This window comes from Lissotriton helveticus, chromosome 10 (assembly GCF_964261635.1).
Source record: "Lissotriton helveticus chromosome 10, aLisHel1.1, whole genome shotgun sequence".
Taxonomy (NCBI): Eukaryota; Metazoa; Chordata; class Amphibia; order Caudata; family Salamandridae; genus Lissotriton; species Lissotriton helveticus.
In genome coordinates, this window is record NC_136071.1 from 1102513777 (window position 1) to 1102528299 (window position 14523).

Sequence of the window (14523 nt, forward strand, 5' to 3'; positions counted from 1 at the left end):
TATCAACTGTACTGATTTAGAGAAATACGCCCGATTTTTTTTAATGTACGAAATAGTTACGTTGTCTTTATCCGGCCGTTCAAATTTTTCTGCACACCAATACTAGTTTTGTTTCACAAGCACCGAAAATAACCACATTCCTCTGATATTTTTAAATGATTAAAAGGCAGTGCGCAGCATATGCCATAAAAGATATTGGAAACATTGAAGATGACGAAATGCGAAAACACACTAGCTCGGCTAGAAAGCAATCTTATTATCTGCCCGTGAAGAGGGTATGCTTTATTGCCAGCAGCACAAGACGAGCATAAAGAACGCTACAAACTACAGAACATGAAATACTGGTAAAGGTGATGCTGTGCTGTACACAAAACGTTCGTGGTATTACGTCATGCCGTCACGTGCCGGGCGTCGCCGCGCTAAGGGTAATTCCTCTAACCGGAAGTAATCGCTCATCAGCTGAGAGGTGTGTGGTGTGCACTGGGCAGGACTCGGTCCTCCTCCCTCTGAGTACAGACGTGTCTCTGAGGCAGCATCGCCATTGAGAGGTGTGTGTATCTGGAGACTGGCAAGATGGCATCTGCCAGCCTGGTGGAGAAGCTGCAGTCCAAGATTCGGGAGCTGGAGGAGGAGCTGAGCAGGGTGAGAGCCCATCAGCAGGAGGCGCAGACCGTGACACACGGCGGGGCCACCATGAACCAGAGAGCCAGGATTGAGACCATGAGCGCGGAGGTGGTGGACTCCAACCCTTACAGGTATCCCTGATGCTACCATATGTAGCAGCAGCAGCCTTGCATTGTGGCATTTGTATAGCGCGTACTACCCTTATATGGGGCTCTGAAGCGCATTCCGACATGGGTAGCAACCTACACCCTGTAGGATATGTGGTTGGGAGGGTGGTGTTTTTGTTTTGAGCGTATAGGAGATCACCGCTGCCAGGTCGTGCGTTATGCGCTGCTCCAGTTCAGGGTTTTTGTTTGAATAATAGAACTTGTAGTCTTGTTTATTTGATTGTGAAACAGAACTACAAGTCCCAGAAATGAAAGGAAAAATCTGGACTGGAGCATCACGCATGAACATGGGAAACGTATTTTCTGTGTGAGAAGTGGTGTCATGTATGTGATGCCTACTAAGGAGCAGTTATCATCTTCTTGGAACGCAGTGCCTGGTGGGCTGAGGGTATGTGAAAGATTTCTCATTATAATAATAATGAGGACTAATCTGGTTCGCCACATAGGCGCTTAGATGGTGTGTGCTAGTGCCCCAAAATTAAGGAGGGGAGTAATAATAGAATGCCCAGTAATGCAGACAGTGAAATACAGTATGCAGAGATGTTTAAGTTTTGTTAAGCCCATGGCTGCCCAAGGGCTTCCCGGCGCTGAATAAGAGTGGTGATAAAAGGGGGCAACTAGACCAGTTACTGGGCTATTGGGGGAACAACCACGCCTTGAGCTATTTCCTGAATTTGGGTTCCTTTTCCAGTAGTCTCAACCCAAGAGGCAAAGAATTCCATAACTTAGGGACCAGATGTGCAAAGGATCTGCACCCCATCTCGCTCTCTTAATTAGTGAAGTTCTGAGGAGGAGTTTATGTGTTGATTTTAAACATCTGGCAGGTAGGTACAGAAGGGGGCATAAGACCTCCTGATTTTAGGTGGACCCTTGCTATTTATTGCTTTTTATGCAAGGCAGAGATATTTAAACATAATCCTTCCATCAACAGACAGCAGATGAAGCAGTTTTAAAGACTCCTTCACCGATTCATGGCATAGGATTTTGCCGCATTCTGCACAACCTGCAGTCCTTTTTGTAACATATTTTGGAGATCCAAAATAGAGGGAGTTACCATAATCCAGGCAGGAAACCACCAAGAATTGAATCGCAATTCTTCTTAGATGATCCAGGATAGACTCCAAAATCTTCTGGATCATACTGAGCAGTCCAAAACATGTGCCAGCAAGTTGTTTTGCTTATACGCCCATCATTAGTGCTCTGTCCATCCACATTCCCAAATTCCTTATAGGGAAGTTGGAGACAGGAGGATTACCCATTCAGCTCGGCCAACTAATCACTGGCCTAGGAAAGGGATTGTTCCCCAGGATCATCAGCTCTGTCTTGTCGCCATTTGATTTAAGACCGCAACTAGCCACCGATTTTGATACTGTCAAATGAGTAAAAGTCTACCAAAAGTGCAGGAATGTGAATTGGTGGAATAGGAAGGATGTAGAAGAGAAATGAAGGCTGGCAACCTGGCTAGAAACTATACAAACTATAATACTGCTATGCCGGTGTGGTGCAACAGACTGTTTGGAAAAAACAGAAGACCTGATTTCATTAGATGTTTGAACAGCTGCAATATGGACTGACTCAAATGAAATAGACAGTTTGACAGAAGGTGAGCTACACACTTCCTCCAATCTTTATATAGCTCTTAACACACTGAAACAATGTCAATTATTTGAACCACAAACCAATACACAAAAATACATAAATAAGCATTTGTCAAACAAATACACAAATTATGAAATATTATTCTGTTTGATGCATTTGCACTACTCCCACAAATCCAATCTGAGGACATCAACTTAAATTTTAGCTTCCAATTGCAAATCCCTTCACATATTGACATAACATCTAAAATTTTCGAGTTTTTCATTTTGCTTCTTTATTTACATATTTTCATTTCATAATCTTTATTTCGATGATTGTTCATCATAAAAGATACAAAAACAGTACAGTCATACAATGTTAAAAATGGTGTTACAATATTAAAACTCCCACAGTTAAAAAATATAAAACTAATTCAATCAGATGCTCAAGTTGACCACATTCTTAATAGATTACTTCCTAGTTTCGGAGGGCTGCATTCAAACAATAGCGCCTCCTATGCCAGACAGTGCCCAGGTATTTTGCCACAGCAAACACGATGTTTTCAGCAAGGTCGGTTTTAAATACCCTGTAAGCCACCAGGCACTCAGAGAAGCCTAAGTTTTTGCACAGTGGGACTATCCATTTCTTTCTAGCCCCACTGTACGCTGGGCAGAAGAAGAGGATGTGCATATCTGTCTCTCTATCCACTCCACACCCAGGACAGCTACTCTCCGTGGGCTTACGCCACTTGCTTGTGAGGGCACGAGTCGGCAGTGTCCCGTGCCTCCACTGCACATAAAGCTTCCTTATAGGAGGCGGATAAATAATGTCTAGGACTGGTTCGAAACAGTAGCAGTCTTTAAAGAGCAAAAAAGACTCAGTGCAGGACCCAATGTTTTTATTTTGCACTAGTGTCGCTAATTTATGGTCATAATAGATTTGCCAATTGCTTCTTGGGCAGCATTGGACAGGTGACCAGAGGGTTAGACCATACAGTATGTAAGCCAAGGCTCTCCAACCCCAATTTAACAAACTTGAGCCAGGGAATTTTACCTGCTTTAGGCAGGGAAAGGATCTCTTGCAAGGCCTCCCTATAACTAACTAATTCTGGGGTTGCCCAAATCCTGCGCCAGAACATCAGTGGTCTCCGAGATAGTTCTTCATCTATTGGTCTCAAGCCAAGGTCTAGCCTCAATGGGGTTAACGGTGTGCTAGGGGGGAGTAACAAAAGCCTCCTGATCAACTTATTCTCCACCTTTGACAGATCATTACAGGGTAGATGTCCCCACAGTTCGCTACCGTACATTGCTGCACCTTTTGCCTGGATCTTGTAAATCTCTAAGGATGGGCCAACAGGTCTCATCGATGACTTGTTCTTTTCTATCATCTTTGAGATCCCACCTACAAACTGCACTAATTTGAGGTGCGCTTTTTCTTGTTGGTGGCCCCAGGCTAAGTTTTCATTCAAGGTGACCCCCAGATATTCAAAGGTACGAACCCTATCGAGTTTATCCGGGCCAATGGACGGTACAAAACGGGATTTGGGAGTTGGATTAAAGACCATATACTTGGTCTTTCCGGTGTTAATTTCCAGCCCATGTTCACTGCAAAAATCCACAAACCCGTTGAGGACACGCTGTATCCCCATTGGGGATTTGGAAAGCAGCAGGGTGTCGTCTGCGAACATAATCGCCGACACCCTGCTGCCAGCGAGCCTTGGTGCATCACTGTCTACAACCCTGTTGAGGTGGTCAATGACCCCGTTGACATAGAGGCAAAACAGGGTCGGTGCAAGCACACAACCCTGTCTTACCCCCCCTGCCAACGGGGAATTTACCAGAAAGGCCCCCGATCCTGCCACACCTGACCCGGGCGTAATTGTCAGTATGAAGACGAATTATCACCTTCAAAAGACTTGGCGGGACCCCCATTTTACCTAAGACCCTCCACAAGTTGCTGCGCGGGACAAGATCAAAAGCAGCTCTCAGGTCCACGAATACAGTATAGAGGCTGCCACCCTCCAACTGTACCGTTTTCCAGTAAATGAGTGCCAAACGAAACACCTGATCAATTGTAGAGACCCCACTTCTAAACCCGGCTTGGAACGGGCTCAGTATTTCATTATCTTCAACCCATTCTAGTAAACGGTCGAGGACCAGACGGGAAAACAGTTTCTGTGTTACATCCAGGAGACTAATCGGCCTATAATTGACTGGGAGCAGAGGACACCCTTTCTTGAATATTGGGACTATCTCTGCCCCCAGCCATGTGGCGGGGAGTGACATACCCTCAAGGATGGCGTTAAAGAACACCTGGAGATATGGTGCCCAGATGTCAACCTCGTGCTTGAACAGGTCCCCGGGAAGTTTGTCCAGCCCCGGGGCCTTTTCAGCTGCCAGACCCAGGATTGCTACGCTAACCTCTCCCAATGTAAACATACCCATAGGGGCTGCACCCAGGGCAGGATCTGTACCCTCAGGATCTTCCATGATTTCCATAGGGTCCACGTCGGCCGCTCTATACAGAGAGGCAAAGTGTTCTTCCCAAACGGACGATGCAATATTAGCTTCGACCGCTTTGGTAGGTTCAGCTGACCCATGTTGGACAATTTGCCAGAATTTGCGAGCGTCCCTCCATTGAAGAGCGCTCCTCATATCTGACCAGTTCTCAAAGTCCCATTCAATTTTGGCGTTATGAATAAGATTTTTGTATATTACTCGCCTAATCCTGATCTTACTAGGACTTTCCCGCTCTTTGAGGGACTTTAAGTGTGGCTCACTGGTTAGAGGAGGCAGACCTGGAAGCAGAGGTCAGCCCGGGACCAGGGTTCAATTCCCGGCTCGGCGGGGTCTTGAGTGCTAAAATGTCCATGGACTCGACAATTCTCGCTCCGGTGCCTACTCGATTCACGGGTTCACACTCTGCGACTCTGGGCAATAGCTTGCTTAATCTCCACAACGGCCCCTCACGGCGGGATGCCTGGCTTTCACCATGCGGATACCCTGCCGGGGTTATCTCACAGGGGAATACCAGGACGGGTTCCCTAAGCAAGCGCTTAGAAACCGCTCGGTGATTTGCGCTATATACATTTCTGTACATTTAAGAGTTCTGCCTTAGCTCTCTTACACTCAGCGTTGAACCATGAAGCGCGCATCCCCCTTGGGTTCCTAGTTTTCGCTACAGGGTTCAAGACTTCAGCTAAGTTCATGACCAGCTCCTGATGGATACCCGCCAATGCTCTGTGTCCAACCGGGGACGGTAAACCGGGTAGTAATTTTTCCACTTGTTCTAAACTTGGAACCAGTATGGTGTACAGTCTCTGAATATCATCATGATTCCCCACTATTTTGGGCCATCTAATTCGCCGCCTGTTACTGGCTGCTATTAGTTCTGGGGCTAAGTTCGCAGTACACTCCTGTTCCCCGGGTACTACCCCCTGCACTTCAAACCTCAGCGCCAGCGCATTGTGGTCGCTGTCCGTTCTGGGGAGTACCTGAAAATCCTTAACTTTTGCCCAATCCCTGGATTCCACCAACATATAATCTATTCGTGACTCTTGCCCAGGTTTGTTATAAGTAGGCCTTGGTGGTATGTCCCCTTTTATGTGCCCGTTGCAGGCTCTCAGTGAATTGGCCAAAGTAAAGGAAGTAATCTGCACAGCCAGAGGGGACCATGCCTTTGCTACAGGGCCTGCCGGGGGTGGAATTCCCCAGGCATCATCCTCATCAATTGTGGCGCCCTCCAGGAAGGTCGGCAACGGCTCAAACTGATTATTGAAATCCCCTCCCACTAGATAGGACGAACAGTGGGAGGAGGAATCTAGAAACACCGCCAGCTCCTCTATTGTGCCCGAGGTCCTTGATAACCCCACTGGTCGTGAATACACATTAACCAGGGATAATGATTGGCCAGACACCCAGTCTAATACGACACACTGGAAATCCTCAGAATTCGTTTGCAGTGCCCTAGCCCTACACCCTAAATGGGTAGCGACCCATATCAGTAACCCACCTGACGGGCGTCCCTTCCCCCCCTCCCCCCCCCCCCCCCATTTGGCTGGTACTGAGAATGTTGCATAGCCTGGTCGGGAATTACTTCCCCGTGCCCAGGTTTCCTGCAAAAGGCAAATGTCAAAAGACTCTATGAATGTCTCCCATTCAGGGGAGTCCCGTTTGTTTGACAGGCCGGCTACATTCCACGAAAGAATAGACACCAAACCTGGGACCACCTCCCGGTTCGGTGTGGTACTCCTGTTTTGGTGCACTATTACTTTGCTATCCTCGGGTCTTTTATCCTGCCCCTGTAGTTGTTCTAGACCCCCAAGGTCACTACTTTCTCCAAGTATGGATTGGCCCACTCTCGGTGTAGTTATACCTCGTTCCTGAACAGAGTCAACCTGATACTCCACAGGAGGAAGTGATGTAATGCTCCTATTATCGTCGGATGATTCCCTATTGTGTGTTGGCATTACCCCAGCGCTGCAATCCATCAACTGTCAATCCACTGCATCCAAACAGCCGAACCGGTTGGGATGGGTGAATTGAAAGTAGGGGGAACTGGGGTAAGATGATTCCAGCCTCCCCTCCCAAAAGCTCCCCCGTGGGGCCCGACCTAACTGCACGATATTGTCTTCTTGGGGGAACCCATGACCAGCCCTCATTGCCCCCTTCCTCAAACCGCTCTTGTTTGTCAGGATAGAAGGTCCTCAGGGGTAACGCTTGAATAGACGTCATGGGTGATGGCCCTGCCCAATTGCAGATAAAACTTACTGTCCTTGGGTCTCTGAAATTTACCAACACACAGTCCCCGGTGCCCCTTTTTGTTGTCTCGCCCACCCAGGGAACTCTCCTTGCAAGGATAATTTCGTTGTGCATCCCTGTAGGTAGTGGTCTATATCTATTAAGCCAACTGATTACCTTATTCTTTAAAGAAACTGGATTTTCCCTCGCAGCTTCCTCAAGTTCTGGTACACCACTGAGGACGACTACATAAGGGGCCGCCCCCGGGGGGAGGTGTGCTGCTTTCCTACTTCCGCTTCCATCTTTCCCTCGCTGTGCTTGGCCCAACTGTGCCAAGTCAGATGCCTTCCCCCTATTTTGGTTAGGGGGTGGATCTTGGGGAATAATAGGAGGCGGTACAATGGAGGGGTTTGATGCAGGAAGAATATTACCACCGTCCAAGGGTAAGCTTGTGGTATTAACAGAAAGGGTTAGTGGGGTACCTGAGTCGAGTGGTAAAAATGGATTATTATTAGCATTAATTACTGTCCCCCCCCCCCCACTGCAGGGGCCCCCGAGGGGCCAAAAGTTCCACCCAAACCTCTATTCCCCTGCTGCGCTTTGTCAGCCTTGACACAGCCAAGTAACTCTCTCAGTAACCCCTCGATTTTACCCAGCCTATCTTCAGACTTCCCGTGACGTACTGTATCCTCCCTCAGATTGCCGTGCGCAACCCCTATAGATTCTTCAATGTTGCTAATTCTGTCCTCGATCCTGGTTAATCTGGCTTCTAAGAGATCTATCAGGGACTCCATCAATGAACTTAGGTCCCTACACCCTCCTGATTCCTCACCCACCCTGTGGTACTGTAGAGAGTTAACAGGCTATTTGAGGGCGACGGCGGGTGAACTTCCTCTGCCACCAACCGTGATTTAGAAGCTTGGGGGCCCCTCCTTTTACCCATATCCCCCTTTCTGACGGGTTGTTGTAAATCTTTTTTAGGGACCTTTGACTTTATCCCGCAAGCTAATTCGGGACCAAGCTTCCTTTTTTTAATGGCTCCTTGCCTGTGGGCTTCATCTATAGGTGTTGGTTGCACCCCTATCTATAGGTGTTGGTTGCACATACATATACTTTATTAATCTGTTGATAATATTTAATTTTCCAGCCAGTCACGCCCCTCCCTCCCTCCCGCCTCCCTCCCCCGAGTAGGTGTCACTGAACCGCAGGGTTCCCCAGGCCACAGGTTAACCATCCTGGTCTACGCATCTGCACTAAACCATACAAGAATAATATCCCCCCACTATATGCCTTACACAACATAGTGGATTTAATAAAGGTCAGGCCTGTTGGTTTTGTCAGAATGTCTCCACAATCATTAAAGGAAAAATCGGTGTCAAAAGACTACACCATTTACTAGTAAAACATTTATGGTGGTACCACCTTTCAATGGCATTCATTGTTATATGCATTATTTACTGTCAACAAGGTGCGCAGGACAATACAATGTATGCTATTATACAGCGTACGAGTCTTATACCTTTAGCCAAGATGTAGAGCAAATACAGGACCAAGAAACAAAGGTCCTTACACCCTAGAACCATGAGATTAAAAGTTCCAGCTCTAGTAGGGCTTGGTAACTGGGAAAATGTTTTCGAGGTTTTAAAATTCTTATATGTGGAAGATTTGGGGTGGCCTACGAAGATGAAGTGGACACCTGTAGGTCACTGTCAGTTCAATGGGTGGGTGTTCATGACAGAGCACAAATGGGAGTTCTGAGGTTGAGGATGAAGGCAGTGTGAATTTCTCAAAGAGCTTTTCACAGGAGCATAAAGGTGTTCAGACTGCATACCCATTTAGTCTTTGGTATTTCCGTAACCTGGTTGCTTCGATAGGTGCTAACTGTATTTATGTAATTATTCACTATGTAAGTATGGGAATGTTTGATGTTTGTCAAAATACTGACCGCATCAAAGGAAAAGAAAATGCATTGTTCAAAGGGGGCATGGTGTGAGACAGAGAAAGGATAAAGTGCCGAAGACCAAAGGAAGTACATGAAAAAGGAGAAAATAAAGACATTGATGAAAATAACGGAGCTGAAGTGTGGGGTATGCAGATAAAGGAACTTCAGAAACAGATGTGGGTAGAAAAAGGGTTTGACCAACAAAGGAGAGGCTGCAGTGGAAAGTGATGTGAAGAGAAGAACGTGATTGAGGGAGGCATAACGAAACACTCCGTTTGCAGACCTCTGCAATGTTTAATTAATTGTTTCATTTAGAGATTTGAAACATTTTTCATTCCAATTATTATTAACAACACATAATTATTGTTGCTCATCAGATATCGAATAAAAATGAGTGCTAACAAGTATTGGGAAAGCCAACAAGCCTGTCTTGTTTTAGGTGTATGCATTCACAGAGAGATAGCTTTAGATGTACTGATAGAAACAGACTTGGATGCACCCAAATACTGATAAGGTGAGGAGGCAGGCTTTTAGTACCGCAGTTTACTTTCAGGATTCTGGTTCACTTGAATTATATAGGTCACTGCTCTTGAAAAGGATTCCTAGTAGCGCTTCTTAGGTCATGCGCCAAAAAGAATTCCCCACGCACAAAAGCAGGCACACAAACACAAAGCTTTAACATCCCACTTCAATTACTGATTATAGCTATTACACATAAGGATTGGCATGCACTGTAGTAGCACCTGTGTGTCTACACCCACAGTCCTTATCCTGGCACATCAGCTGCAGTGGACATTTTTGATATAGCTGTAAAGGTTTGAGTACCAGATCTCCTCACTCATGGTGTCAATCCTGGTTCTATGGCTGCTTGGTTATTTGAGATGCAAAATGTATGTTTTAAAGTGTAGCAGCATATTTGCAATGATGGTTGCCTTCAAGTCTCTCTTACGATATGGGTATCACAGCCGTTACCCAAATGGACTGGCGTACACTGCAGCAGCCCCTCTGCACAAATGGACCTCACTCTGGCTCATCAGCTGCCTGGATACATTTCAAGATGGTATCTGTAGAAAAGGAATACCTGTAAAGGTTGGAGTCCACCACCTCTTAGCTCTTGATACCATTCCTGGATCTCTAAATGCATGTTTATTGTTGTTGCTGTAGTGATGGAGTATGTTGACTTTGAGGTTGAATACTTAAAGTCCAGCACTTCCTATCTCTTGATCAGACATGGTGCTCAGCCTTAAAGTGGTAGGGTGGCAGTTAGATTGTTCCTGGTTGGCAGGGCTCAGCTTACTGTTATCTTCTGTTATCAATAAAGATAGATTGGGAACGATCAGCAGGACAGGGCCAATTGCTAGGATAAAGCAAGGCTAGCAAAGATTGCAAATAACCATAATGTGGTAGAGGTGTTCCCAGAGGTCCTCTACTTGTATCGTCTAATGCTGAAAAAAGGCAGATTGCAGGTCTTATCTCTGCAATACAAGTTGTCAGCTGGGCGGGACGAAGCACTCCATTATCAGCAAAGCTAGCACAAGACAGTGCAACCATCCTTAATGTGGTAGTAGATTAATTAATTTTTCCGGTCTGGTAGGGCTCAACACACTCCTCAATAAAGGCATATTATGGTAACATCTTCACAATGGGAAGGGTCAGCAAGCTGGGACCAATTCCCTAGGATTCAGCGAGGCTAGTTCGAGACATTTCAACCAGCCTTAATGTAGTATGACTTACTGGTAGGGTTTCAGAGTACCTTTAATGCTGGGAAAGGCAGATTGTGGGGCAAATCACTGCAATATGAAGGGTCGGTAAAAGGCGATCAAGCAACCAGGAACCAGCAAGGCTAGCCTGAGTCATAACGACTAGCCTTGAAGTAGGATGGGGAAGGTTAATTTGTCCGTGCAATGTGCCTGCAGGCCCAAGACCTCAAATGAACAAGGCGGGCAAAGACTCTGCTTTGCTTCCTGGAGCAAACAAAAGCTAAAGTATCCAATAGACTCACTTAAAACATTTTTCTGGTTGGATCCAGCATTTAGAGTGGTTGAATTAAGAGTAGTCAAGGATAGGAGTTAATACATTTTGTCTGCTATTATAATAGTTCAAAGGCCTATGTCTAGAGGCGAGAGCAGAGTTAATGGTTGGGGTAGGAGTAGAAATAGAATAGATTAAAAAGGAAGTTAACCCGTGGAGGCTTACATAGGAATGTTGACTCCTTCTTTGACCTTCCACGTCATAGATCCCAAAGCCAGTAGTTTGATGTGCTCCTTGTAGCCCCAATCGCACAGGGACTCCACCTCCTCAAATGACCCTTCTTAATCCTTGGACAGGGTCTGCTGCAATAAGCTAAAATGCTACAGGTTTTAAAACTGGGTTCCTCAGCAACTTGCTGCAGGTCGGACCCCTACAGTCATTAAAAGTGAGGGTTGCTGTGACTTTCAGCAGGCAAGAAGTGCATTTTCATTAAACCTGCCTGTGTCCGACATTCGCAGTAGATCTGAACCGTGGTGTTAAAATCTGGATCCCCAAATCTGGCAGAAGAACATACCCACTCAGTCATTAAGTAAGAGCGTTGTGCATTAGCATGAGACCATATTCCTCTATCTGTAATTTAGTCGGTACTAGAAAGTGACTGTGGGCCATGAACTCAGTTTCACCAAAAGTAGAAGTCCAGACACTGGTAGCATAATAGATTTCTCTATGCCCTAATAACTTGCAAAACTGATGGTGACGGTCTTATGGTGGATGTCAGTGGGTGGTATTTCTACATCTAGGGCGCAAAGAGGGAAGTCTTGATTACAAGTTTTCTCTTTTTTTCACTACTGAGTTGATTTTGTTTTTCAGTCAATCATGTATTTTTTTTACACTTAATGTTCTTTTTTTTAAACATTCTTTTTATTAACATGCTCTGTATTCAACATTGCAGTTACATATTTGTTGAATCACATTTACAAGTTGCATACTTTTCACCTTGGTGTTTCCTAGTAGGCATATACATTGAAGCTTCGTTCATGGGTCCCCCACTTACTCTTCCCTTCTGCGCCTACCTACTACTGGCTTTGATATGTTCACCAGTGTCCCAAGACTTTTTCCCACTTCTTCGGGCACCCTTTGCTTAGGTAAATCGTATCTGCTGCTTGCTGACACCAGTCAAGGTCCGTGATCTAGTTTGCCACTTCAGGAGGGGCGTCCGCCCCCGAATGTTTAGCAATGTTACTTTTATCGATTTATGTGGCTAGTTTTAGCCATAGTTTTGTGTATGTGGGCCAAGTCTGTTCATTCGATATCAGCAATAGGGACCATTTTGGGTTAACTGGAACCTCAGTCCCTACCACCGCCGCCATTATTTTCTCAATATCTTGCCAGTATGTTTGCAGCACTGGGCAGTCCCACAGCAAATGGAAGAAGCATCCCTCCTGCCCACACCATCTGTTGCACTGGCAATCCTATATGATGTAATGTGGTTAGGGAGTAGTATACCCTGTGCAGGATCTTTAGTCGAATGAGTCAGAACCAGGCACAAAGTACTACTTCCCGCGGTCCCTGTATAGCTTCTGTCCATTCTTCATCATCTAACTGTCCTAGGTCATTTTCCCAGCAAACCCTCAGTGCCTTTAGAGGATCCGGTGAATTACTAAGGATTTTCTTGTATATCCTTGAGATTTATTTTATTTTTATTTATTTGAGTTTTATATAGCGCTGGCTAGACCCGGAGGTATCAGAGCGCTTTACATAAGGATCCAAAAAAGGACACCAGTTACAAGTTACAAGTTACAAGAAAACATTTCAACACACATGAGAATCTCTTGGAATGCACTTAAGTTGCGCTGGAACCAGTGCCTGAAATGTTGTAAATACTCTAATCCCAATTACAAAAGAGGATTCTAGGGTTTCTCCCAGTGGGAGCAGCAGACTAACACAGGTGGAACCCTTCAAATTCTACAATAAACATTGCACGCTTAAACACAATAATATTTAACAATGCCATATTGGTGTGGTACAGAATGGAGATGGAAATGGTTATTAGCTTGGTTCCTCAACCACTTCCACCACCTCTGCTAGACTGCAGATTTGGTGGAAACAGTTTAGTATATTGGACGAGCTATTCACTGGCCTCATACATAGGTGGCAGACAGACTCATAAGATTCTGGGAAGTTGTAGACCGACTTTGTGGACCCAGGCGGTTCTAGGAATGGTGGAGGCATACACGCTTTATCCCATTTAATGGCAGTAAAAGCAACATTGGTATTCTAAACTATATCACTATAGAACAGGTGTAAAATAAATCTACTGGACCAAATTTAATACAAGATTTGTCAGAAGGTATTATCTTTTGTATTCCTTCTTAACTGCCTCTTCCTGTCCTGGGAGACGAAACTGTTTAACCACTTTAGAGTAGACCTAAATTATATAATGTGTGCGCATTCAATGTCAAGGTAGCATTACTTGAAGAGATCAGACTTGGGCTTAATATCGACAAATCATAAAACAAAGACACCGGTGTTGTGAAGGAACGACGCAAATGTGAAATTAGCCACTCTGTAAATCTAATTACAATGCATTTCTACCAAGGACATTTGGGTTTACACCATGGTAACAATTTCAAAAATGTTATGTTGGACACAGGCTTTGGTAGTCAGTGGGTCTGTCAATAGTCGTGTCTTCTAACGGGGATGCTTGTCGGTAGGGTTGTCCCTTCGTGAACGTAATTCTTAAGGGCGTGTCCCAACTGGAGAGAGCTCAACCATTCTTCTTGTCCCAGTTCATACTCTTTTTACAAAACTACGAACGCAATTTAAGCCTGGTCTTTCCATACATGCCCCAATCTTTCTAAACCCAGTAGTTTCCATTTATTGAAATTTTGTAGTGTGCCCACCATGTGAAGCGGTTTGCTGTACCAGAGTGGGATCACCACTGTCAGCTTCCCCTCCCATCCCAGGTGTCTAGTGGCCGAGCTTCATGCCCCTACTACTGTTTGTGTATATGTTAGGAGATCTTTAATCCTTCCTTTGTTGTAGAGGAGGGACGGGTACCCTCTAGATCCCATAATCTCCTTATTGACCCGATAGGTCGGTTCTGCCCTGTCGCCAAAGGCCCAGTCATTAACACATACTAACTGCGTGGTCCAATAGTACATTTTGATGTCCGGCATTGCTAGTCCCCCCCACTCCAGATTAAAGGTCTCCATTCGGCTTCGTTTCGTTATTATTCAGCCCTCTGGGAGGGACAACAATAAGGAACCCAACGAGTCAATAGTAGCTGCTTGTAGGGCCAGGACGGGGGCATATACTGAGCATAGATTTAGGGTCCTACCCTCCCATTGGCTGCATATTGCCACATATCTACTCAACGGGTCAGATCATTGCTTTGTTCGGGTGTATAGAAATGATGTCTTGCATAATATTCCAACCCCCCATGGACCCTGAGGTGTAGCCTGCATGTGCAAGTAGAGTGTATCGATATCTGTTCAGTGCC

General features: G+C 45.5%; 1 protein-coding gene across 2 annotated transcripts in view; it reads left to right on the forward strand.

The window, feature by feature from the left end:
* The first annotated feature begins 446 nt into the window (after positions 1 to 446).
* UBA5 (ubiquitin like modifier activating enzyme 5) overlaps positions 447 to 14523 on the forward strand; it is a 76088-nt gene continuing 62011 nt past the window's right edge. For both annotated transcript variants that reach the window (XM_078663852.1, XM_078663853.1), the window contains exon 1: positions 447 to 755. In XM_078663852.1, coding sequence (XP_078519978.1) covers positions 574 to 755 — 182 coding nt within the window. In that variant the 5' untranslated portion in view covers positions 447 to 573. The remainder of the gene's footprint in view (positions 756 to 14523) is intronic.